Source organism: Phyllostomus discolor, chromosome 8, assembly GCF_004126475.2.
Source record: "Phyllostomus discolor isolate MPI-MPIP mPhyDis1 chromosome 8, mPhyDis1.pri.v3, whole genome shotgun sequence".
In the NCBI taxonomy this organism is placed as follows: Eukaryota; Metazoa; Chordata; class Mammalia; order Chiroptera; family Phyllostomidae; genus Phyllostomus; species Phyllostomus discolor.
Window position 1 is genome coordinate 44,317,351 of NC_040910.2, and position 27,999 is coordinate 44,345,349.

Here is a 27,999-nt window from a genome sequence, read left to right on the forward strand (position 1 = left end):
AAGCCCAGTGTGTAACACTCAAGGTTTAATCAAAGGAACTTAGTTCTCCCCCTTGTTGAAAAGAAAAATAGCAATTTTTTTTGTGGACATGAGGGGCCAATTTCCTACCACAATTCAACATTTGGGGATTTAAGTTTTCTAATCCAGACTGGATGCTCAGTCTTAAATTTGGAAAAATTTTAAATGAGGGTAGGGATAAAGTGCTGGGAGGTTAAGCTTTTGGAACCCACAGGCTTTATGAGGAGGGACTAAGTAACAATAGGATTCCCTGGACTTCCCAGCTGATCTTTAGGGAACACAGAATCTCCAGGAAAATGGTCCCTTCTGTCTAGACCCACTGGGAAATCATGCAGGTAGAGGTTGGAATAAGAAGATACAAATGTAACTAATGAGCAGACATAGGGAGCTGTAAATAGCTCCTCATCTCCAGCCTCTCAGCATGTGTGACCTTGGACTGAATGGGAACTGGTTGTTGCTTTTGGAGCCCTAGGTTTGTGTAGGAGACCAATGCTTGCCTCCTTCCTGCTGTCTTGTCTGAGGAGAGAGCTTCTTCCTCCATTATCATCCATCCAGGAGACTAGACTTTCTTCACTGGGAGTCTATCATCTCAGAGCTCCTGATCAGGTGAGGCCAAGGGTGCAGCAGGTGCTTCAGGAAAGGGTCAGTGTGAGCCAAGTAAAGCACATTTACCTGAGGTCTCTTGACATCCATCAGCCTATGGTTGTTTGCTTCCCTGATTAACTAGTTCATGATTTGTTTGTGAAAATCAAACAAAAGAGTTCACTTCTGTTTCCAGTTCACTCGCTGAAAAGTGAAGTGAACATTGAAGTCAGCAACACATGGGTCATTGTTCACAACTCACTGATGGAAGCCCAACTAAGGTGGCAATTGGAGGAATAAAGTATTTCAAGTGAAAGTAGAACAGGGGCGATGAGTTTTGCAACTAAAGGGAGTAGGAAATAGAGTACTAGAAGTGGAGAGCTGTCCAGTAAAGTGAGGGCAGCTCTTCTTTATTTTTATCATGGGGCATATTTATCACTGTTTCCATATTGATGAGGCAGGTCCATATTCAATGTATGTCTTGCAAATATTACCTTGCAACAGTGGTCATGAGATGTACATTCCACAGTATCTTCTTTCACTCTGGTTATCCAATTAGCATGGAAAAGAATTTATTTGGTAAGTAAAAAGAGGTGTGCTAAATAGCTTAGTTTTGCCATTGCTTCATTACCTGTGACCTGAATACCTTTGTGTGTTAGTTATTCATTTGTTTCCTCTACTGTAAATTGTCTGCAAATTCCTGACATTTGCAGAGTGGGGTCAGCATGCTTTCATTCTTCCTTCCTCCTTTTTATTGCATTCTTCTAATCAAGGACTTCAAGGTGTTTTACCCCACCAACATTTTGTTGTCATTGAGTACTTTTATGTACAAAGATGTGGAGAATTGTATTTATTAACTGTATGGGCTCAAATCCATCACTCAGTCACAGTGTATTCTCTCCATTGTGTCCTCCAAATTTGTTCCTGTAAACCCTACCCATTCCCCCTGAAATTCCCTCTTCTCTCCCCTCTGGCCACTGTCAGACTATTCCCTATTTCAGTGTCTTTGGTTATATTTTGCTAGTTTTTTTTTGTTTTGTTTTGTTGTTTAGATTCCTGTTAAAGGTGATATCATGTGGTATTTGTCTTTCACTGCCTGGCTTGTTTCGCTTAGCATAATGCTTTCCAGCTCCATCCACGCTGTTGCACAGGGTAGGAGCTCCTTCTTTCTTTCTGCTGCATAGAATTCCATTGTGTAAATGTACCATAGTTTTTTGATCCATTCATTTACTGATGGGCATCCAGGTTGCTTCCAGCACCTAGCTATTGTAAATTGTGCTGCTATGAACATTGGGATGCATAGGTTCTTTTGAATTGGTGTTTTAGTATTCTTAGGATAGAGTCCCAGCAGTGGAATTGACGGGTCAAAAGGCAGATCCATTTTTAGTTTTCTGAGGAAGTTCCAAACTGCTTTCCATAGTGGTTGTACCAGTCTGCAGTCCCACCAACAGTGTACTAGGGACCCCCTTTCTCCACATTCTCTCCAACACTTGTTTGTTGCTTTGTTTATGATGGCCATTCTGACTGGTGTGAAGTGGTATCTCATTGTGGTTTTAATCTGCATCTCTCTGATGGCTAGCGATATTGAGCATCGCTTCATGTGTCTTTGGATTTTCTGTATGTCCTCCTTGGAGAAGTGTCTGTTCAAGTCCTTTGCCCATTTTTTAATTGGGTTACTTGTCTTCTTAGAGTGGAGTCGTGTAAGTTCTTGATATATTTTGGAGATTAAACCCTTGTCTGAGGTATCATTGGCAAATATGTTTTCCCATACAGTTGGCTCTCTTTTAATTTTGATACTGTTTTCTTTAGCTGTGCAAAAGCTTTTAATTTTGATGAGGTCCCATTTGTTTATTCTTTCCTTTAAGTCCCTTGCTCTAGGAGACAAGTCAGTAAAAAAGTTTCTGCGTGAAATATCTGAGATTTTCCTACCTACGTTCTCTTCTAGGACTTTAATGGTGTCACGCTTTATATTTAAGTCTTTTATCCACCTTGAATCTATTTTTGTATAAGGTGTAAGTTGGTGCTCGAGTTTCATTTTTTTGCACGTAGCTGTCCAGTTCTCCCAACACCATTTGTTGAAGAGGCTATTTTTATTCCATTTTATGTTGCTGCTTCCTTTGTCAAATATTAATTGACCGTAGAGGCTTGGGTTTATTTCTGGGCTCTCTGTTCTGTTCCATTGGTCCATGTGCCTGTTTTTATGCCAGTACCAGGCAGTTTTGATTACAGTGGCCTTGTAGTATAGTTTAGTGTCAGGTATTGTGATCCCTCCTACTTTACTCTTCTTTCTCAAAATTGCAGCAGCTATTTGGGGTCATTTATGGTTCCATATAAATTGCTGAAGTGTTTGTTCTATGTCTGTGAAATATGCCATTGGTACTTTAATAGGTATTGCATTGAATGTGTAAATTGCTTTTGGTAGTATGGACATTTTGATGATATCAATTCTTCCAATCCATGAACACGGTATATGTTTCCATTTGTTTGAGTCTTCCTTGATTTCTCTCCTCAGTGTTATGTAGTTTTCTGAATACAGGTCTTTTACCTGTTTGGTTAGGTTTATTCCTAGGTATTTTATTTTTCTTTTTGCTATTTCAAATGGGATTTTTTTCTTATTTTCTGCTTCTGCTGTTTCATTGTTGGTGTACAGAAATGCCTTTGATTTCTGGATATTGACTTTGTATCCCGCTGTTTTACCAAATTCATTTATTAGGTCAAGCAGTTTTTTGGTGGAGTCTATAGGATTTTCTATGTACACTATCATGTCATCTGCAAACAGTGACAGTTTTGTTTCCTCCTTTCCGATTTGGATTCCTTTTATTTCTTTTTCTTGTCTGATTGCTGTGGCTAGAACTTCCAGTACTATATTGAATAGAAGTGGTGAAAGTGGACATCCTTGTCTTGTTCCTGTTCTTAGTGGAAAAGATTTTAGTTTTTGCCCATTGAGTATAATGTTGGCTGTAGGTTTCTCATATATGGCCTTTATTATGTTGAGGAATGCTCCTTCTATTCCCACTTTACTGAGTGTTTTTATCATAAATGGGTGCTGTACCTTATCAAATGCTTTTTCTGCATCTATTGATATGACCATGTGGTTTTTGTCTATGCTTTTGTTTATGTGATGTATTACATTTACTGATTTGCGAATATTGTACCATCCTTGCATACCTGGAATGAATCCCACTTGGTCATGGTGTATGATCTTCTTAATGTACTGTTGGATGCGGTTTGCTAGTATCTTGTTGAGGATTTTAGCGTCAATGTTCATCAGCGATATTGGCCTGTAGTTTTCTTTCTTTGTTGTGTCTTTATCTGGTTTTGGAATTAAGATGATGTTGGCCTCATAAAAAGATTTTGGGAGTCTTCCATCTTTTTGGATTTTTTGAAATAGTCTGTGAAGGATAGGTGTTAGTTCTTCCTTAAATGCTTTGTAGAATTCTCCTGTGAAACCATCTGGTCCAGGGCTTTTGTGTGTTGGGAGTTTTTTGATTACTGCTTCAATTTCTTTTGCTGTTATTGGTTTGTTCAGGCTTTCTGCTTCCATTTTATTGAGTTTTGGAAGATTATATTTTCCTAGAAATTTGTCCATTTCATCTAGGTTTTCAAGTTTCTTGGCATACAGCTCTTTGTAGTAATTTCTTACAATCCTTTGTATTTCTGTGGTATCTGTTGTAATGTCTCCTCTTTCATTTCTGATAGTGTTTATTTGAGTTTTCTCTCTTTTTTTCTTGATGAGTCTGCTGAAAGGCTTGTCGATTTTGTTTATCTTTTCAAAGAACCAACTCTTGGATTCATTGATCTTTAGAATTGTGTTTTTAGTCTCTATGTCATTTAATTCTGCTCTGATCTCGGTTATTTCCTTCCTTCTTCTGGCTCTGGGCTGTCTTTGTTGTTGTTCCTCAAGTTCTTGTAGACATAGGGTTAGGTTGTTTGTTTGAAATGTTTCTAACTTTTTTAGGTGGGCCTGTATCGCTGTGATCTTCCCTCTCAGGACTGCCTTGGCTGTGTCCCATAAGTTTTGGGTTGTTGTGAGTTCGTTTTCATTTGTTTCCAAAAACCGTTTGATTTCTTCCCTAATATCATTCTTGACCCATTCATTGTTTAATAGCATGCTGTTTAGTCTCCATGAATTTGAGTGTTTTGGGTTTTTTTCCTTGGGGTTGGTTTCTAGTTTCAGTCTCTTGTGATCCGAGAAATTGCTTGGTATGATTTCAATTTTTTTGAACTTGTTTAGACTTGTTTTGTGTCCTATCATGTGGTCAATCTTTGAAAATGTTCCATGTACATTTGAAAAAAATGTGTATTTAGCTTCTTTGGGATGGAGGGTTCTGTAAATATCAGTGAAGCCCATTTCATCTAGGTTATTGTTCAATGCCACAATATCTTTGTTGATATTTTGTTTGGAAGATCTGTCCATTTTTGATAGTGGGGTGTTAAAATCCCCCACAATAATTGTGTTGCTGTCCATATCTTTCTTGAAGTCCTCTAAGATTTTCTTTATGTATTTGGGTGTTCCTATGTTGGGTGCATATATATTTACAATATTTATGTCTTCTTGGTGGATTCTTCCCTTGAGTATTATGAAATGACCTTCTGGGTCTCTCTTTATGGACCTTCTTTGGAAGTCTATTTTGTCACATATGAGTATTGCTACCCCGGCTTTTTTTTCCTGTCCATTTGCTTGGAAAATTTGTTTCCAACCCTTCACTTTCAACCTGTGCAGATCTTTTATCCTGAGGTGGGTCTCTTGTAGACAGCATATGTGTGGGTCATGTTTTCTTATCCAATCAGCTATTCTATGTCTTTTGATTGGAGCGTTTAATCCATTTACGTTTAAGGTTACTATTGATAGGTACTTATTCATTGCCTTTTATGTACGTGTGATCCTCTCTCACTCTCTCTTTTCCTTTCTTTCCTTAAAGCAGTCCCTTCAGCATCTCTTGCAGAGCTGGTTTAGTGGAGGTGTATTCTTTTAGACTTCTCTTGTCTGAGAAGCTTCTTATTTGGCCTTCTATCTTAATTGAGAGCCTTGCTGGGTAAAGTAGTCGTGGTTGCAGGCCTCTGGTTCTCATTACTTGGATTATTTCTTGCCATTCTCTTCTGGCTTGGAGTGTTTCCATTGAGAAGTCAGCTGTTAGCCTTATTGGGCCCCCCTTGTATGTTACTTCCTGTTTCTCCCTTGCTGCCTTTAAGATTCTCTCTTTGTCTTGACATTTTGCCATTTTAATTATGATGTGTCTTGAGGTGGGCCTCTTTGGGTTCCTCTTGATTGGGACTCTCTGTGTTTCCTGTATTTGTGTGACTTTTTGTCTCATCAAATTAGGGAAGTTTTCCATCATCACTTGTTCGACTAGGTTTTCTATCCCTTGTTCTTCTTCTTCTCCTTCTGGTATCCCTGTTTTACTGATATTATTACGTTTCATATTTTCTTGCATTTCTCTTAATCCCTCTTGATTTTTTCTGAGCCTCTTTTCCTTTTCTTGCTCTTTCTGGGTGTTTTCTTCTACTTTGTCCTCTAGCTTGCTGATCCGATCTTCTGCTTCATCGATCCTGCTTTTCATTCCTTCTACTGTGTTCTTCAGTTCAGAAATTGTATTCTTCATTTCCTCTTGGCCCTTGTTGAGAGTTTCTATTTCCCTTTTTATGCTGATGTAGTTTTCATTGAGTTCATTGTAGCTTCCCTGTAGTTTCTCGTAGCTCATTGTGAGCTCATTGAGCTTCCTGACAATCACTGCTTTGAATTCAATATCTGATAGTTGAATGGCCTCTATTTCACTTAGCATTCTTTTTGATGCTTCCTCCTTTCCTTTCATTTGGGGATTATTTCTTTGTCTTCCCATTGTTTGTGAGACTCTTCTTGTTCGCCTCAGCTTCTTATATTGATCTGTTCTGGCTCCCTGGGTTTATGTTGTGAACTTCTTTAGTAGAATAGTAGTGAGTTTCAGTGGTGCTGTTTCCTTGATCTCCCAAGCTCACTGGTCTTGGGCTGTCATTTAAGTTGGCTTTGTGTTTGCCTTTGGTTTCTGATTGTTGTTGAGTCTTTCTTTGGTGGTTCCTTCCCACTGGCTGGTTAAATGTGGGTCACTCTGTCCACCACCTTCTGTATTTTGTTGTGCTGGTGAGGGAAGGTTGTGTTGAAGCTGGTTCTTCTGTGTGTACAAGGTTTAAAGGAATCTTGTTCAGTTGCTTGTATTGGGTACTGTCTCTACTGTTTAGTTGTATTTCCAGATAAATCCTGGATTGAGGTTTGTGTGGTTACTACTCCCTCCTTCACCTTCTTCTGTTGTTATCTGTTAGTGGTTCCTTAGTTGTTGGGTTTCCTCTTCCAGTGGGTATCCTGGTGTTCACCTCCTCCACCTATTCTTTTTTGTCATCAGTTGGAAGGGAAAGGCAAAATGGTTTAAGACAGCAACAGAGAATTCTATGCTCTTTACAGTAGTAGCAAGTAGGGAAGATATAGGAGATCTTTTCACTATGTATAGTGTTAACCGTGGTCTTCCATCCAGCTAGCTGATTTTTGGAAAGGATGGAAAGAAGATAAGACTCTTGTTGGGGGAGGAAGGATTGTGAGTTGGATCTATAAAGCAGGGAGGTTGTGAGAGGTCAGATTCTGGGGTAAGGTGAGAGTAAAGGATAGTAAATAGGTGTAGTGTGTGAGAGAATAGAGTTAACCACTACAGTAATAGAATTCAGGAAACTTTGAAATGGGCTAAGGTCTGGGGGCGGGGGGTGTTGTGAAGTAATTACAATTGCATGGAACAGCGGTTATTTACAATAATATTATGGCAACATTCATATGACAGAGTCTATGACATCTAGGTAACAAGAATAGGGGGTACAGAACATCGAGTAGTGTACTGATGGGACACAGGTGAGTTAAAGGACAGTAGATTAGTAATACAGTATAGAAAGAGATATCAGGGGAAAGCTGTCAGGTCATACAATATATCCAGCCTAGCAAAGCAGGCTATACAAAAAGAAGAGGGATATAAAAATACTGTTAAAAAAAGATGTAGGAACACTGGAAAAATAATAATGATACAAATATGCAATAACTTGCAGGTTCTCTGTAATAGCAGAGTGACATTTATCTCACTGTCCCAGCTGTTGTGATGCTCCTTCTTTGGGTTCAACTTTGGTCTTTTCAGAGATCCAGGATTTTGTCTCACTTGTAGGTATTTAGGAAAAAATTTTAAAAAGTAAAAAATAGAAAAGGCAGACGAAGGAAGGAAGAAGAAATAAAATTGGAGGACAGGAAGGAGGAAGGAATAAAACAAGAAATCAGGTAAGAGAGGAAAAAGAAATCAAAAGAGAATAAAAACAATAAAACTTAAAAAATTAAAAATTGTTAAAAAAATATAATCAAATTAAAAAGTCTCTTGATTTCAAAGTGGCCAAACCGATTTTTCTGCTCTTGCTGGTTGAGGCAGGCTGAAGGATGATTTGTTTGGCTTTTCTTCCTTGGCCAGTGGAGTTCGCACTGGCTCCTCAGCTTTGGGCCCTGGGTGTGGAAATCAGGTCTTTCCCCAGGGTTACTGCTGTGGGCTGGGGTGCGGGGATGCTCTCCCTGCAGGCGCACCCACACAGCTGGGATGCAGACAGGCTGGAGCTACTGATCACATTAGGAGAATTCCCCAAACAGTGTCTGTGTCTATTCACTCCTTCCTCTTGAGAAATTCCTCCCGTTCAAGCCCACCGCTCCCCACAGTGGCCTGGCTTCTCCCACCGTGGCCTGGCTTCTCCCAACGTCAAAGCTCCAGCCAGACCAGTGACCCTGGGAGTCCGTGTCCGCTGTGCGACTGGGTCCCTCTGGTGTCCACCACAGCCTCCAAAGGCGCTCACTGCCCCGTGTGTTTGCCAGCACCTGGATTCCTCCCAGAGCCGCTCAGACCTTGCTCGGCTGGGGAGGGAGCAGTTGACCTGGCTCTCTCGCAAGAACCCTATGGTAAACCCAGCAGCAGCCCCGGGCCTGGGGCTGCAGCCCCGGGCCCACACGCTTGTCCTGGGACCCTACCTTGTTGCAGCACTCCCCTTAGGATCTGTTCTTTGTTCTTTCAGTTCTGCCACAATCCTTGGTCCTCTGTTTTCAAAAATGCTGAAATATGTTGGTTGCTTGCCTTTCTACTCCATAGATTGGTCAGGATTTTCTCCCCTGAGCAGAGGAAAGCCGAATCTGCTCCTTCCTACTCCGACGCCATCTTAGATCCCCCCCACATCTCCATCATTCTTTTTGCTTGTCTGGACTTCTGAGGTTAGCTCTATTTTCAAAATTGGCATCATCTACAATCCTCTGTAAGGCTCTCTTTATAAAGATTTGACTAAATGTTATCTGTACCTTCCATAAGATAATTTGAGTCCATATTGCTCTATATAAGAAGAAATTATAACTTAGATACTTCTTTCTCCCTGATTTTAAAAGCCTTTCTATAACATTCCTTTATTTCCAAGTCTTTCACAATTTAATCTGACATCAGTGGCCCATATTAATATTGTTAAGTTATTATTATTTTCTCTCTTAGAATAAATTAATTTGATTCTCAGTTAATTATTTTTCATACAGTAGTTTTGTGACCAGTATATGTAACCTAATTACATTCCTGCTGGTAATCTTTATTCCATTAGGGCTTAGTTTCTTTCTTTCTTTAAATCTTCTCTTCCTACATTATGTTCACATACTTCCTACTTTTATGTTCACAAAAGCCCACTCACTCATGGGCTTTTGTACAGATGCGTAAACAGCATCCTGGCCCATCAGAAATGCTCTTTGTGTGTTGCACAGTTTTTTTCTATGTGTCCACACTTCCTTCCTACTCAACAATACCTATGGTCTTCCCATCAGTCAAAAAGGGTATAAGACGCTGATTCATTATTTCCATGTCTACATAATATTGTGTAGTGTGGCTCTGCAGGTCACACCTGAAATCTAAGGTACACTTTCTCAATACATTGCTATTATAAGAATATAAGAAAATATTCTGAGATTGTTATGTTAAAACTCTGGTTTTTCACCAGAGGCAATTTACTGTTCCCCCAGGGGACATTGAGCAATGTTTGGAGACATTTTGGCTGTCACATGGGAGGTGTCAGTAAAGTCCAGGGATGCTCTGAACATGCTGCAATGCCCAGGAGAGACCACCCCTCAGACAGAGACCTGGTCCAGGATGTCAGTGCTGCAGAGACTGAGGAGCCCCGTGTTAGACACACAGGTCCTCGTAGTGTGTGCAGCTGCCTTCAGACTGTTTTCCCGATGTTGTAGCACTTCACAGTTCTGCCAGGAGAAATAAGAGTATCCATTTTTACCTGTATAAAAGTCTACACCCCAGTCAATGCAACATTTTTCTAAGTTTTTCTCCAGGCTGACAGGTGTGAAAGAACTTTTTTGTTGTTTGCTGAACTTCTTCTGATTTTGATCAAAGATTCATATTTGATGTTTTTTGAATAATTGGAAGATTACTATATGGTTACTGTTTTCATTGTCAGCCTTTTCAACGAGTTTGAAAAATTATGGTGGTTGGATGTAGAAGAGGGTAAAGGGGGACAAATGTTGACAGAAGGAGACCTGACTTGGGGCGCTGGACACACAATACAATATACAGGTGATATATTAGAGAGTTGTACTCCTAAAACATATATATGTTTATTAACTAATATCACCCCAATAAATTCAATAAAAATTTAAAAAGTGAAAGTAAAAAAAAGAAAAATTGTTATTTCTTAATGGGATGGGACTTTAGGGATGTTTTAGCCATAAAAATGTTTTGCATTTTATTTGTTAAATATGTCTGTCTTTTTACTGCTGAGTCTCTAGACCTGATTAGGGTGGTTTGGCCCACCCATCAATATTAATATATAGTTTTCATTCTTTTCACCTAAAAGGACTGGTTACTCTTCCAGTGAGCAGGCAATCCCCCAGATATCATGTGATGTGACAGAGGTAGGGGATCAACTTCATTTTCTTCCAAGTGGATGTTTATTTTTCCAGCTTTTATTCAACAATCCAACCTTTCCAAATATGTAGAAATACAACCTTAACATGTATTAAATGTACTTATATATTGAGGTCTAATTCCTGATTTTTCCAACAAATAAAACTGAGCTTCTGCTTTGCCACCACATCCAGGAACATCATATATTACCTTCTGTGTCTGTGCCTTTGTCAATTTAACTACTAATGCACATTGGTATTTATATCTTGTTTTCATTACTTTCTGATGCTCCCCTTATTTTCTTTAACACAGTAGTTAGGCACAAATAAGGAACTTAGTCCTCCAGTTGTAGCCTAGGAAAGAGGCCTTCAGCATGGACTTAACACAGTAGCTAAATCACTCTGTTTAACTAGGTTTTATTTTCCCTGCCATTCCTTTCATTACTTCACTTTTACTTAAATGGGTTCCTGAGTAAATGTACAAATACATACACACATTTGTATAACTATAGTGGTGAACAAAGCAGGTAAAGCCTTGCTTGTTCAGATTTGGCATTGTTTGGTTTTGTTTTTAATTGAATGGATTTTATCTTTTTTTCAATATTTTACATTTTTACCTCCACACTATTTTTTTACTATGGTTCTACTACAGTTATCTCCATTTCCCCCCGTCACTCTCCCCCACCCCATTGTGATGGTGAAGGCACAGTACAGTGAAATAAATGTTTGCGTGATAAGGTGGACGGGCTTCCATTGCATGAAGAAAGTTACTCTGTGTGAAAGGATGGATTGTCATGGCATGTGCAGGCTTTATTTGTCACATCCTCGGAGGCCTTTGCATGTTGGATGAAGAATAGAACCAGAACTGACAGTGCCTACTGATTTGCCAAAAATGAGATCCAAATCCAAAGTCCAAGAAAAAGAAAGGGGCCACATGAGAAAAATGATGGAGGAGTTTGTCCCAACTGCATTTTAACTTTATAAAAACCCACTGGTCAAATAACTATAGCATAGGCATAGGAAAAGCCAGTCTTCCACTACTTGTTATTAAAGAGATTTACTTTGGTAAAATACTAATTTATTTTGTTGGTCAATTTTTACTTGGAGTCAATCTGCAAGGTGTTTCCACACCATATGTAGGTAACTACCTTTGTGTTTTCGACAAATACATCTTTCCTCCTTTATTATTTTTGCTTGACTTCAAAGGAGTGTACTTAGGGTTGCAAAGCTGCCAGAATCCAAAGGCATTTCTTCCTCATCATCTCTCAGAGATCACCTGAGCTTATTATCAACAGATTTTTTTTTTCATCCTGGTGTCCATTTTATTGGTCTCTCTCTTTCCACATTTATATTTCTTTACAGTGCATAAAATGGATATTCCAATCTAGAACTCCAAGCTTATTTGTGTGTGCAGGCTTACCATAGCAGTATGGCGGTAGCATGTCTAAATTGTTTTTGGAAAAGATACTTGATCTGGACAGCTTTAGTTGTATGCAGTCTTGCCTAAATAGTGAGTGAGACAAACATGGAGACCACATACATGAGTAGGCCAGGGTGTGTGTGTGTGTGTGTGCCCCATAACTTGAGAGCAGTGCTCAAAGCAGGGGTACCTGGGCTCGTGTACTCCAAGGTGACTTGTCACCCAGTGGGCAGAACTCTATCAAGAAATAAGACTAAGGAGGAGATTCTTTTCAACTCATGGGATGCTTTTGCAACAAGATTAATAAAGTGCAAGAATTACATAAGTGTGTATAGGGGACTCTGTGTGACTTGAAGTTTCAACAGCAACATGCAGGCCCCCTTGTTTCTTAATACTCTCTGACACCATGACTCCTGCCCCTGACACACTGGCTCCTTCTGAGCCTTGACTTTCTGAAACAATCATCTTACTCAGGATCTTTGCACTGTCTGTTCCTGCTGCACGGAAAACACTTTCTCGCCCTTAGCCTCCTGCTTAGTCTTGTTTGAGGTGCATGTTATAGTGTTGCCTGTTGGCAAGTCTTGACAAAAAGAACAACTTCTATCAACTTTCTCCATTTATTGTGATTTATCTTTCTATATAACATCTGCTCCATTGGATATGTTTGTATTATTGTTTTTATTTGATTATATTCTTTGTCCATGATTGGTTTCTAGAGACTCTTGTTTTTCATCATCCCATACTCCAAACAGTTGCTGGAACATGGTCTAAATTTAATATATGAGTACATTCCTCAAATGCATGAACGACTTCCTAAATAAAACAGCAATATACATGGTGTTTGAAGAATGGGTTGATGGTAGAAAAGGAAATTCTAATGAGAAATGGCAAAGGACATGCTTTAAGAAGAAAAAGATTCTACACCAAATATGGAAATTATTTTTTGGATTTTAAAACATAAATGAAGCATTTATTTCAGTTACTAATGCTTGCTAATGTGAAAATTAGTTATTCATTATTTCCTATTTTTTGGTAGTCACCTGCACCACATGGAACCAGTCAATATTACACCAATTTCAGAATTTCTTCTACTGGGTTTTTCAGAGACATCTGGACAGCAACCCTTTTTATTTGGGCTATTCCTCTGCATGTACCTGATCACTGTGTTGGGAAATCTGCTCATCATCCTGGCTGTCAGCTCAGACTCCCACCTCCACACCCCTGTGTACTTTTTTTTCTCCAACCTGTCCTTGGTAGACATCTGTTTCACCTCCACCACCATCCCAAAGATGCTGGTGAACATTCAGACACAGAGCAAAGTCATCACCTATTTAGGATGCATCAGTCAGATGTATTTTTTTATGCTCTTTGCAGGGTTGGATGACTTACTGTCATGGCCTATGACAGGTATGTGGCCATCTGTCACCCCCTGCACTATACTGTCATCATGAACTCCCAGCTTCGCAAGCTGCTGGTTTTGATGTCCTGGATCATGAGTACCCTGGATTCACTGTTATAGTGCTTAATGGTGTTGGATCTGTCCTTCTGCTCAGACTTGGAAATCCCCCACTTTTTCTGTGAACTCAAAGAGGTGGTCCAACTTGCCTGTTTTGACACCTTTTTTAATGACATGGTGATGTACTTTTCAGCTGTGCTGCTGGGTGGTGGTCCCCCTACTGGGATCCTTTATTCTTACTCTGAGATTGTGTCTTCCATATGTAGAATCCCATCAGCTCAGGGGAAGTATAAAGCATTTTCCACCTGTGTGTCTCACCTCTCAGTTGTCTTCTTATTTTATGGCACGAGCCTAGGTGTGTATCTTGGCTCAGTTGGTACCCACAGCTCACAGTCAAGTGCAACAACCTCAGTGATGTACACTGTGGTCACACCCATGCTGAACCCCTTCATCTACAGTCTCAGGAACAAGGACATAAAGAAGGCCTTGGAAAGATTCCTTGGCAGGTAGGCATTTCAAGGACCTACCTGCCAAGGTACATGGCAATTGTACATGGCTGAAGAAGTGCCTATGAATATTCAAAGCTTCAGAGCAAGAGCAAGAACAAGTTCAAAGCTTCAGAGCAAGAAGTTCTGACACACGTTAATACAATCTTTGGACCATGTGTAATTAGAAATTCTCATATTTCTCATGGGTTAATATGAATTACATTAACAGAATTATTGTCTTATGACATGTACCATTCCAAGTAATATTTATGTTGTTTTATTGAAAAAATTGTCATTAATTATACTAGTTTATGGACTAAACTGCACTTGGATACTGAGGTCATTTATATAATTTTGTTGTAGAGGTACATCTGAGACCATAGTTTTCACTTACATGGTCATCATTATTTTCTATAGCACTACCTTTACTATGCTTCTTGATAATGTAGACTTGAACATGCTGGTAGGTTTTATAGCTGGTCTCCTGGTTTTATATACTTCATTCTGTTATTCAGTTGTGTGTCCACATGCCTACATAGTCCCTGGGAAAAAACTGACTATCAAATCCATGTTTCCAAAAAGAGTCTACTAAGAAATATATATTTTAGTAAATAGTTTGACCTAATATGTAATAGATGACTGTACATATAATGAAGCAAAAAGAGCCAGACAATTTATTATTATACAAAATATTTTCATGCTGCACATATACTTATTAAAGTGTGGAATATGATGTCCATGTGTCAGGGGTGAAGAATTACTTGGAGGTTTTGTGTTTTTTCCTGAATTATTTTCATTTTGCTTGAAAACTTTCAGTGGGCTCCCTCCAAATGGGACTGCTTCTAGTGCTCTAAATGAAATGTCTCCCCTTTTCCAAATGCTTCCAAATCCACCAAAGGGAAAGTGAGTGACCAAAATGAATATCATACAATATATATCTCCTTTGTACTCAAGATGTCATCTATTTTTATAATCAAAGGATGAATCACAGAGGCGTTAGAATCTTGCCCAGTCATATAAAAAGGAATCACCACTCTTCCTGCACAAATGTGCACATCATTCCACCCTGCCCTGACTGTCTGGAAGGGAACCTCTGGGAACGCCCTGGGGCTCGTATGAGGGCATGCCCATCCACTAAATTTTTGAGTTTCGGGCTTTAGGAACGCACTAAGCGCTGCGTCCCTTCCGAGTTCACAGCGCGAGAGTCAGGATTCCTGAGGGGCGTGAGCTTCCACAGTTCAGCACCACAGGCTCCAGAAATCTGAGAATGTCTGTGCCCTTTCCTTGACCGGGGTTGTGAGGTCTGGTTTTTCCACGGATCCACACTCCCACTGGACTGGGGGTGTGGGAGCACTTGCAGGCCACCCCTGGCTGTGCCAGCTTGAGGCACTCACTTCTCCCAGGGCTATGGGTGGATGCTCGCAGCCCCTGCGCGATTGTCTCACAGTCCAATTGCCCTCTTTGTGCCTTCAACCCACAAGGTCTTCCCTGGTGTTGCTCAACCCCTGTAGTCCAGGGAGGGAGCAGCGACTGCACTCTCCCGGGTGCCCTGAGGCAGACCTGAGAGCACCGGGCCTGGAGACTGCAACCCCCCTGGTCCCTGAGCTGATCCCTGGGTCCCTGTTGTCCTTAAGCAGTCTCCTTACTGTCTGGTTTTTCAATGATCACTATAAATTTTGATATCCTGTTTTCAAAAATGTTTCGGTAACCTAGGCCACTTGCTCTGTTCCTCCACCAATACGAGAGTTTCCCTCTTCTTCACAGAAGCCAAGAATCACACTGCCTGGAGTAAAACTGCCATCTTTCACCGCCCCCCCCCCCCACCCAGTGTTGCAATTTTAATCCTTTCTGTGATACCAGCTCGATCTTCTCCCTTCCTCTTCTACATTCAGAAAACCATGGGGATTACATTAGCCTCCCCTATGTAGTTATTGCCAATTGTACCTTTTAAATTTATTTTTAATTATAGTTAACATACAAAATTATATTAATTTCAGGTATATAACATAGTGATTCAATATTTATATACCTTACAAAGTGATGACTACAGTAAGTCTGGTAACCACATGTCACTGTACATAATTATTACAATACTATCAACTCTGTTCCCTATGCTGTACTTTACTTCCCCTTGACTTGTGTTATAACTGGATGTTTATACTTCTTAATCTCCTTCTGTTATTCCCCCACCCAAACCCTCCCTCTGTTGTAACCATCAGTTTTTTCTCTGTATCTGTGAATTTGTTTCTCCTTCATTTTGTTTATTTATTTTCTTTTGTAGATTGCACTTTGCTTTTTTCCCAGGTACAAGAGACACCTTCTACCATTTCTCAGTGTGAATCAGCTACCTGAACTTTAGATCCTACTCCAATCCATGCACTGATATGCTTTTTACCTTCTCAGTAATTTATTGAAGTATAATTGTATAATACAACCAAAACATGATTAAAATATACAATGTGATGAATAAAAGCCATAAAAATTGTAGTCCATACCTCATCTTTCCAGTTGTGTAGGAGTCAAGAAAGTGTACAATAAACTTTAGTGGCTTCTCAATGTGATTGTTAAACCTGAGCCTCAATTTCCTTATTTCTGAAGGTAAAGTAGAATAGCAAACATAACTTCAGATGAATGTTGCAAGAAATAAATGAGATGTGGAGGTGTTTTGTTGGGTCCAAATAAACTGGGTTCAAAGGTAAACCTGTATGTATGTATATATGTTTATTTGTGTACATTTTTATTTCAAATAAATACACACACATATGTGTATATTTACACACAGAGACTCATATATAATCTCATATTTGAAAGGAAACTTAAGAGAAAATTGAAAGGATAAAAATGAAAAGAATGATTTCCAGTCAACATGGAGGCATAGGTAGACACACTGTGCCTCGTTGCACAAGCAAAATAAGGCCAGTAACAATTTAGAAACAAGATAACAACCAGATCTGACAGAAAATTGATCTGAATGGAAGTCGGACAGCTAGGAAAATAGACGAGTTCATCCAGACCAGTAGGAGGGGCGGAGTGGGGCAGCTGGGCATGGGCTGTGGCTTGGACAGCGGAAAACATTGGGACTGGGTGTGTAAGGCATCCATGCACAAGACCGCAGTGGGTGGACCCTGAGTGCACAAGCAGCAGCTGGCAGACCCCATGGAGGGGTGGCAAACAGCAGACCAAGTGAGGCGGCAATTGTGGAGCAAGGCACTGCGGGCAACCCAGGATCACAGTGCTGGGAAAAAGAGCCTTGGGGCACTGACTGAGGACACCTGTGGGAATTGAGGAGCAGGGAGGGACTCCCAGCCTCTCAGGAGAGGTCCTTGGAGGGTCCTACAGTGTGCACAAGTCCACCTGCACAGGAACTGACACCAGAGGGGCCCAGTTTGCTTGGGGGAAGCAGGGGTAGGGACTGAGGTCCCACAGAGAGCAGAGCAAGTGTCATTGTTCCCTCTTGGACCCCGCACCCACATACAATGTCACAAGCCAGCAACTGGAGTACCCGGCCCTGGTGAATACCTAAGGCCCCACCCCTCATACATAATAGGCGAAACCAGACCAAAGGGGAAAATAAAATAAAATAAAATAAAAAAGATGGCTCAAACAGAATTAAAAGCCCCAGATCCAGTTTTTTTAAGTGACTGAGAGATAGCCAACCTATCAGATGCACAGTTGAAAGCACTGGTGATCAGGATGCTCACAGAATTGATTGATTTTGGTCACCAATTAGATGAACAAATGCAGGCTATGATAAGAGAAATGAAGGAAAATGCATAGAGAACCAACAGTGTTGGGAAGGAAACTGGTACTCAGATCAATGGTGTGGATCAAAAGGAAGAAAAAAAAAACAAACAACCAGAAAAGAATGAAGAAATAAGAATTCAAAAAAAAATGAGGAGAGGCTTAGGAACCTCCAGGACATCTTTAAACGTTGCAACATCTGAATTATAGGGGTACCAGAAGGGGAAGAGAAAGAGCAACCAGTGAAAAACTTATTTGAACAAATAATAAAAGAGAACTTCTCCATTCTGGCAAAGGAAATAGACTTCCAGGAAGTCCAGGAAGCTCAGAGAGTCCCAAAGAAGTTGGACCTAAGGAGGGACACACCAAAGCACATCATAATTACATTAGCCAAGGTAAAAATGAAGAAGATACTCCTAGAAGCAGCAAGAGACAAGGAGACAGTTACCTACAAAGGAGTTCCTATTAGACTGTCAGCTGATTTCTCAAAAGAGACCTTACAGGCAAGAAGGGGCTGGAAAGAAGTATTCCAAGTCATGAAAGGCAAGGACCTACATCTCAGATTGCTCTATCCAGCAAAGCTTTCATTTAGCATGGAAGGGCAGAAAAGTGCTTTACAGATAAGGTCAAGTTAAAGGAGTTCATCATCACCAAGCCCTTATTTTATGAAATGTTAAAGGGACTTGTCTAAGAAAAAGAAGATAAAACAACATGTATAGTAAAATGACAGTAAACCTACAATTATTAACAAACACACCTAAAACAAAAGCAAAAAGAAACTTAGCAAACAACTAGAACAGGAACAGAACCATAGAAATGGAGATCACATGGAGTGTTAGCAACAGGGGAGTGGGAGGAGGAGAGAGGGGGAAAGGTACGGAAAATAAGTAGCATAGATGGTAGGTAGAAAATAGACAGGGGGAGGGCAAGAATAGTATGGGAAATGTAGAAGCTAAAGAACTTATGACACATGGACATGAACTAAAGGGGGGGAATGTGGGTGGGAGAGGGTGTGCCAGGTGGAGAGGAATGAAGGGGGAAAATGGGACAACTGTAATAGCATAATTAATAAAATATATTTAAAAATAAAATAAAATAAATCCTGGAAGATAAAAATTTAAAGGAATGAACATAAAATTTAATTTAATAAATTTTAATACAAATTTTAAAGATGGAGAAATTTAGACACAAAGATTTACAGTAAATGGTACACATAAATTAAAGTGAGTTCCTTTTCTTATATTAATGTCTCAAAAGCATAAAATCTGAAGTCCATGGACACTTTGGCAAGATGAAGTTCTCTACCAGCCAGAGAGGCTGAACATCTACAAAATAATTATATGTGTCTTCCACTTAAGGGTGGAATGCAATGCAAAACGCTTTTATCTGGGGAGGCTAAACGAATGCAACAAGACACTTTAACTCAGTTTCCTAAAAAATTCCTTTGCATAAATGTCTGTTTCAATTATTAATGCTAATGTAAAATTACCACACCAGTGATTTATAAATAAACACATTTATGCTCTTATATTCCTGAGGTCTCATGGGGCTAAAGTCAAGATGCTTATAGGACTAGCTTTCTTCTGGAGGCTACGGGAGAGAACCCATTTACTTTTCTATTCCAAGCTTAGATCATAGTGCAAAAAAATCTACATGTATTTATTATAAGTAACAAATATTTCACAGTGAGGGACTAAATGACAGCTCTTGTGATATTAGGTTGAAATTCCAAATTGTTTTGGCCAATGTGTCATGAGCCCTGTGTGTAACACTCAAGGTTTAATCAAAGGAACTTAGTTCTCCCCCTTGTTGAAAAGAAAAATAGCAATTTTCTGTGGACATGAGGGGCCAATTTCCTACCACAATTCAACATTTGGGGTTTTGAGTTTTCTTTTTTCTTAAGATTTTCTTTATTTATTTTTAGAGAGGGAAGGGAGGGAGATAGAGATAGAGATTGAGATAGACAGAGAGAGAGAGAGAGAGAGAGAGAGAGAGAGGGAGAGAAACATCAATGTGCGGTTGTTGGCGGTTATGGCCTCCAACCCAGGCATGTACCCTGGCTGGGAATCGAACTTGGGACACTTTGGTTCCCAGCCCGCGCTCAATCCACTGAGCTACACCAGCCAGGGTGGGTTTTGAGTTTTGTAATCCAGACTGGATGCTCAGTCTTAAGTTTGGAAAAACTTTAAATGAGGGTAGGGATAAAGTGCTGGGAGGTTAGTCTTCTGGAACCCACAGGTTTTATGAGGAGGAACTAGTAAAAATAGGATTCACTGGACTTCCAAGCTGGTGTTTGGGAACACAGAATCTCCAGGAAAATGGTCCCTTCTGTCTAGACCCACAGGGAAATCATGCAGTTAGAGGTTGGAATAAGAAGATAGAAATGTAACTAATGAGCAGACATAGGGAGCTGTAAATAGCTTCTCATCTCCAGTCTCTCAGCATGTGTGACCTTGGACTGAATGGGAACTGGTTGTTGCTTTTGGAATCCTAAGTTTGTGTAGGATACCAATGCTTGCCTCCATTGTCCTGTCTAGTCTGGGGAGAGAGCTTCAGCCTCCATTGTCACCCATCCAGAGGCTGGACTTTCCTTACCAGGAGTCCATCCTCTCAGAGCTCAGGATCAGGTGAGTCCATCCTCTCAGAGCTCTGCATTAGGTGAGGCCGAGGGTGCAGTAGTAGGTGCTCCAGGAAAGGGTCAGAGAAAGCCAAGCCAAGCATATTCACCTTAGGTCTCCTGACAGCCAGCGGCTTATGGTTGTTTGATTGCCCGATTAACTAGTTCATGATTTGTTTGTGATGCTAAAAAGAGAAGTGAACATTGAAATCAGCAACACATGGGTCATTGCTCACAACTCACTGATGGAATCCCAGTTGAGGTGGGAATGGGAGGCATAAAGTATTTCAAGTGAAAGTAGAACATGTGCAATGAGTTTTGCAACTAAAGGGAGTAGGAAATAGAGTACTAGGTGTGGAGAGCTGTCCAGCAAAGTGAGGACAGTTCTTTGTTTTTATCATGGGGCATACTCAAGACTGTTTCCATATTGATGAGGCAGATCCATATTCAATATATGTCTTGCAGATATTACCTTGCAACAATGGTCATGAGATGTACATTCTACAGTATCTTCTTTCACTCTGGGTATTCAATTAGCATGCAAAAATGATGTATATGATAAGTAAAAAGAGGTGTGCTAAATAGCTTAACTTTGTCATTATTTCATTACCTGTGACCTGAATAGATTTGTGGGTTAGTTATTCATTTGTTTCCTCTATTGTATATTGTCTGCAAATTCCAGACATTTGCAGAGTGGGGTCAGCATGCTTTCATTCCTCCTTTTTATTGTATTCTTCTAGTCAAATAATAGGAGGGGTTAACCCCACCAACTTTGTTATTGTCATTGAGTACTTTTATGTACATACATGTGGAGAATTGTGAGTATTCATTAACTGTATGGGCTGAAATCTATCACTCAGTCATATTGTATTCTCTTCATTGTTTTTTAACTTTTTACTTTTCTTACTGAAAAAATATACAGCTGTTACTTTTATATTCTTCACTTGTGAATCCTTGCTATAATCAAACAATGAGAGTGAATGTTCTTCTGTGTGCTTAGCACTAATGAATCACCCTACACACCTACTGCCACCTTCATCACATCTCCATCATTCTTTATTCCTTCTCTGGCCTTCTGAGGTTAGCTCTATTTTCAAAATTGGTATCATCTTCTACTGTCCCCTGGAAGGCATTCTTTTTGTCCCCTTTTTTTTATTTTTACTTTCACACAGTAGTTTTCATGTACATTCATGAATTCAGCAAAGGCACAACATACAAAATCAATGCATGTTGGAGGGAGGTATCCAAATAAAAGGCATTTAAAAGACTAGCTCAATTTGTTTTATGACCCCTGGTCTTTTAGAAGTTTGTGATTATTCATAAATATTGGAACTAGTGCAATATGAACATAAATATGTCATATGACTAAGCAATTCTTCTGTTAATTACATATCCAAAAGAAAGGAGTGCATGGGTATACCAAAAATATGAGCAAACTGTTCACAGCAGCATTATTATTGTTTTTTTATTGTTGTTCAAGTAGTTTGCTACTTTTTCTCCCCAGCCCTGCCCACCGACCCAGCCCTCCCCACCTCCTTCCTCTGTTTCTAACCCCCTTGTTATTGTCCATGTGTCCTTTATACTTGTTCCTGTAAACCCTTCACATTTTTGCCCTATTATGCGCCCCCCCCCCCCCCGCTCTGGTCACTGTCAGCCTGTTCTCAATTTCAGGGTCTTTGGTTATATTTTCCTTGCTTGTTATTTTGTTGATTAGGTTCCTGTTAAAGTGGAAGGCACTCTTTATAAAGATTTGACTGAAGATTACCCCTACCTTCCATAAGATAATTTGAATCCATGTATCTCTATATAAGAAGAAATTGTAACTTAGATGCTGATTTCTCCCTGATTTTAAAAACCTCTTCATAATTTCCAAGTCTTTGGAAATTTAATCTGGGATCAGTGGCCCATGTTGATATTGTTAAGTTATTATTTTCTGTTTTAATGTAAATTAATTTGATTCTCACTCAATTATTTTTCATACAGTAGTTTTGTGATCAGTATATGTAACCTAATTACATTCCTGCTGGTAATCTTTATTCCATTAGGGCTTAGTTTCTTTCTTTCTTTAAATCTTCTCTTCCTACATTATGTTCACATACACACTCATGGGCTTTTGTACAAATGCATAAACAGCATCCTGGCCCATCAGAAATGCTCTTTGTGTGTTGTACAGTTTTTTTCCTATGTGTCCACTCTCCCTTCTTACTCAACAATATCTATGGTCTTCCCTTCTTTCAAAAAGGGTATAAGACGCTGATTCATTATTTCCATGTCTACATAATATTGTGTAGTGTGGCTCTGCAGGTCACACCTGAAATCTAAGGTACACTTTCTCAATACATTGCTATTATAACAATATAAGAAAATATTTTGAGATTGTTACATTAAAATTCTGGTTCTTCACCAGAGACAATACTATTCACCCAGGATCACTGAGCAATGTTTGGAGACATTTTGGCTTTCACATGGGAGGTGTCAGTAAAGTCCAGGGATGCTCTGAACATGCTGCAATGCCCAGGAGAGACCACCCCTCAGACAAAGACCTGGTCTGGGATGTCAGTGCTGCAGAGACTGAGGAGCCCTGTGTTAGAGACACAGGTCCGTGTAGGGTGTGTAGCTACCTTCAGACTGTTTTCCTAATGTTGTAACACTTCACAGTTCTGCCAGGAGAAATAAGAGCATCCATTTTTACCTGTTTAAAAGTCTGCACCCCAGTCAATGTGACATTTTTCTAAGTTTTTCTCCAGGCTGACAGGTGTGAAAGAACTTTTTTGATGTTTTGTGAACTTTTTCTGATTTTGATCAAAGATTCATATTTGATGTTTTATGAATAATTGGAAGATTACTATATGGTTACTGTTTTCACTGTCAGCCTTTTCAATGAGTTTGAAAAATTATGGTTGTTGGATGTAGAAGAAGGTAAAGGGGGACAAATGTTGACAGAAGGAGACCTGACTTGGGGCGCTGAACACACAATACAATATACAGGTGATGTATTAGCTGGTTGTACACCTGAAACACATATAACTTTATTAACCAATATCATCCTAATAAGTTCATTAAAATAAAAAAGTAAAACTAAAAATACAGAAAAACCATTATTTCTTAATGACTTTAGGGATGTTTTGGCCATAAAAATGTTTTGCATTTTATTTGTTAAATAGATCTGTCTTTTTACTCCTGACTAATGTTGTCTTCCTATATTATGCTGACATGCACACTCGCATCCATTGACTTTTGTACAGCATCCTATGTTATAACTTGACTTAATTGGGTGGTTTGGCCCACCGATCAATATTAATATATAGTTTTCATTCTGTTCACCTAAAAGGACTGGTTACTCTTCTAGTGAGCAGGCAATCCCCCAGATTTTATGTAACATGACAGAGGTAGGGGATCAACTTCATTTTCTTCCAGGTGGATGTTTATTTTTCCAGCTTTTATTCAACAATCCAACCTTTCCAAATATGTAGAAATACAACATTACCATGCATTAAATGTACTTATATACTGAGGTCTAATTCCTGATTCTCCAACAAATAAAACTGAGCATCTGCTTTGCCACCACATCCAGGAACATCATACATTACTGTCTGTGTCTGTGCCATTGTCAATTTAACTACTAATGCACATTGGTATTTATATCTTGTTTTCATTACTTTTTGATGCTCCCCTCATTTTCTTTAACACAGTTGCTAAATCACTCTGTTTAACTAGGTTTTATTCTCCCTGTCATTCCTTTCATTACTTCACTTTTACTCAAATGGGTTCCTGGGTAAATGCACAGATATATATACACATTGTAAGACTACAGAGGTGAACAAAGCAAGTGAAGCCCTGCTTGTTCAGATCTGGCACTGTTTTGTTTTGTTTTTAATCTAGTGAGTTTTTTTCAATTTCCAATTTTTATTTATTTTATATTTTTATCTCCTTACTATTTTTTTATTGGTGTTCCAGTAGAGTTGTCCATTTTCCCCCATCACTCTCCCCCACCCCATCGTGATTGTGAAGGCACAGAATGGTGAAATAAATGTTTGCGTGATAAGTTGCACTGGCTTAAGGGTCAGGAAGAAAGTTACTTCGTGTGAAAGGATGGATTGTCATGGCATGGGCAGGCTTTATTTGTCACGTCCTGGGGAGGCCTGGGGATGCATTTTCGATAAAGACCAGAACTGAATTGACAGTGTCTACTGATTTGCCAAAAATGAGATCCAAATCCAAAGCCCAAGAAAAAGAAAGGGGCCACATGAGAAAAGTGACGGAGGAGTTTGTCTGAGCTGCATTTTAACCTTATAAAAACCCACTGGTCAAATAACTATACCATCGGCACAGGAAAAGCCAGTCTTCACTACTTGATATTAAAGAGATTTACTTTGGTAAAACACTAGTTTATTTTGTTGGTCAGTTTTTACTTGGGGTAGACAATCTGCAAGGTGTTTCCACACCATATGTAGGTAACTACCTTTGTGTTTTGGACAAATATATCTTTTGTCCTTTATTATTTTTGTTGACTTCAAGGGAGTGTACTTAGCGTTGGAAAGCTGCCAGAATCCAAAGACATTTCTTCCTCATCATCTCTCAGAGATCACCTGAGCTTATTATCAACAGATATTTTTTCTTCCTGGTGTCCATTTTATTCGTGTCTCTCCCTCCACATTTATGTTTCTTTGAATACAGGGCATAAAATCGACATTCCAGTCTAGAACTCCAAGCTTATTTGTGTGTGCAGGCTTACCATAGCAGTATGGCAGTAGCATGTCTAAATTGTTTTTGGAAAAGATACCTGATCTGGATAGCTTTAGTTGTGTGTACTCATAGCCTAAATAGTGAGTGAGACAAACATAGAGACCACATGTATATGGAGGCCAAGGTGTGTGTGTGAACATGTAACCTGAGAGCACTGCTCAGAACAGGGGTACCTGGACTCATGTATCCCAAGGTGACTTATCACCCAGTGAGCAGAACTCTATCAAGAGATGGAACTAAGGAGGAGATTCTTTTCAACTCATGGGATGCTTTTGCAACAAGATTAATAAAGTGCAAGAATTACATAAGTGTGTATAGGGGACTCTGTGTGACTTGAAGTTTCAACAGCAACATGCAGGCCCCCTTGTTTCTTAATACTCTCTGACACCATGACTCCTGCCCCTGACACACTGGCTCCTTCTGAGCCTTGACTTTCTGAAACAATCATCTTACTCAGGATCTTTGCACTGTCTGTCCCTGCTGTGTGGAAAACACTTTCTCGCCCTTAGCCTCCTGCTTAGTCTTCTTTGAGGTGCCTGTTAAAGTGTTGTCTGTTGGCAAACCTTGGCTGAACTTTGAAAGCAACACCCTCAGCATAGATCACCCTGGAGAACTTCACGGTAAGTCAAGTAAGCCTGTCAGAGAAAGACAAATGTCATATGGTTTCACTTATATGTGGAATCTGATGAACAAAGTGATCTAGCAAGCAAAATAGAGACATATGAATAGATAAACTGCAGTATGACAGCTATGAAGTGGGAGGTTAGGAGGTGGAGCATTGAGCAAAAGAAAAAGGACTCATGGACATGGACAACAGTGTGTGATTGTGGGAGAGTAGGCAATATCAGGAGGTTAAATGGTAATAAGAAAATTGCAATAGAAAATGAAAAAAATAAGAAACACCTCTCTCCACTCTTTCTATGTAATGTGATTTACTTTTCTATATAGTATCTGCACCACTGGATATGTTATAGTATTATTTTTGTCTGATTATATTGTTTGTCCATCGTTAGTTTGTAGACACTTTTGTTTTTCAAGTCCCATACCCTGAACAGTGCCCAGAATATGGTCTAAAGTCAACATATGAGTATATTCCTCAAATACATGAACAATATTCCCAATAAAACAGCAATATACGTGGTGTTTGAAGAATGAGTTGATGGTAGAAAAGGGAATTCTAATGAGCAATGGCAGTAGACATGCCTTAATGGGAACCAGTACCTAACCCAATATGGAAATTATCTTTTGGATTCTAAAACAAAAATGTAGCATTTATTCTCAGTTACTAATGTGAAAATTAGTTATTCATTTTCTTCTATTTTCTGGTAGTCACCTGCACCATATGGAGCCAGGCAATGTTACACAAATTTCAGAGTTTGTTCTCCTGGGACTATCAGAGGAACCAGAACTGCAGCCCCTCCTATTTGTGCTTTTCCTCTGCATGTACCTGATCACCATGTTGGGAAACCTGCTCATCATCCTGGCTGTCAGCTCAGACTCCCACCTCCACACCCCCATGTACTTCTTCCTCTCCAACCTGTCCTTGGTAGACATCTGTTTCACCTCCACCACCATCCCAAAGATGCTGGTGAACATCCAGACACAGAGCAAAGTCATCACCTATGCAGGTTGCATCACCCAGATGTATTTTTATATACACTTTGCAGTGTTGGATGACTTCATCCTTACTGTCATGGCCTATGACAGGTATGTAGCCATCTGTCACCCCCTGTACTACATGGTCATCATGAACCCCTGCCTCTGTGGACTGCTGGTTCTCGTGTCCTGGGTCATTAGTATTCTAAATTCCTTGTTAGAAAGCTTAATGGTGTTGGATCTGTCCTTCTGCTCAGACTTGGAAATCCCCCACTTTTCCTGTGAACTCAAAGAGGTGGTCCAACTTGCCTGTTCTGACACATTTCCTAATGACATGGTGATGTACTTTTCAGCAGGGTTGCTGGCTGGTGGTCCCCTGGCTGGGATCCTTTATTCTTACTCTAAGATTGTGTCCTCCATACGAGCAATTCCATCAGCTCAGGGGAAGTATAAAGCATTTTCTACCTGTGCATCTCACCTCTCAGTTGTCTCCTTATTTTATGGTACTAGCCTAGGTGTGTATCTTGTCTCTGCTGGTACCCACCACTCACAATCAAGTTCAGTTGCCTCAGTGATGTACACTGTGGTCACACCCATGCTGAACCCCTTCATCTACAGTCTCAGGAACAAGGACATAAAGAGGGCCTTGGAAAGATTCCTTGGCAGGTAGGCTTTTAAGGGCCAACTATATGAGGCCCCTGAATGTTCAAAGCTTCAGAACAAGAAGTTCTGACACAAGTTAATATAGTCTTTGGACCATGTGTAATTAGAAATTCTCATATTTCTCATGGGTTAACATGAATTATATTAGCATATTTATTCTCTTATGACATATATCATTCCAAGTAATATTTATATAGATTTACTGAAAAAATTGTCATGAATTATACTACTTTATGGACTAAAGCACACTTGGATACTGAGGTCATTTATATAATTTTGTTGTAGAGGAACATCTGAGGCCACAGTTTTCACTTACATGGTCATCATTATTTTCTATAGCACTACCTTTACTATCCTTCTTGATAATGTAGACTTGAACATGTTGGTAGGTTTTATAGCTGGGTCTGGTTTTATATACTTCATTCTGTTATTCAGCTGTGTGTCCACATGCCTACATAGGCCCTGGAAAAAAATGACTATCCAATCCATGTTTCCAAAAGGAGTCTACTATGAAATATACATTTTAGTAAATAGACTGATGTAATATGTAACAGATGGCCATACATATAATGAAGCAAAAGGTGCCAGACAATTTATTATTATCCAAAATATTTTTCATGCTGCATATCTACTCATTGAATTGTGGAATATGATGTCCATATGTGAGGGGTGAAGAATTACATGGAGTGTTTTGTGTTTTTTCTTAAGTATTTTGCTGTTTCTGCTTGAAAACTTTCAGTATGCTCC

At 39.6% G+C, this 27,999-nt stretch overlaps 1 protein-coding gene and 1 pseudogene across 3 annotated transcripts in view; both read left to right on the forward strand.

The window, feature by feature from the left end:
• The first annotated feature begins 486 nt into the window (after positions 1 to 486).
• On the forward strand, positions 487 to 13,916 carry LOC114503385 (annotated as a pseudogene).
• Positions 505 to 27,999, forward strand: part of LOC114503098 (olfactory receptor 7A17-like) — a 43,638-nt gene continuing 16,143 nt past the window's right edge. The window contains exons 1-2 of one of the 3 annotated variants that reach the window (XM_028520494.2): positions 20,052 to 20,257; positions 26,323 to 27,255. In XM_028520494.2, the coding sequence (XP_028376295.2) occupies positions 20,142 to 20,257; positions 26,323 to 27,255 (1,049 nt within the window). In that variant the 5' untranslated portion in view covers positions 20,052 to 20,141. Of the gene's footprint in view, positions 625 to 20,051; positions 20,258 to 26,322; positions 27,256 to 27,999 lie in introns of those variants that run through there. The other 2 variants (XM_036032350.1, XM_036032349.1) reach the window with 2 other exon arrangements.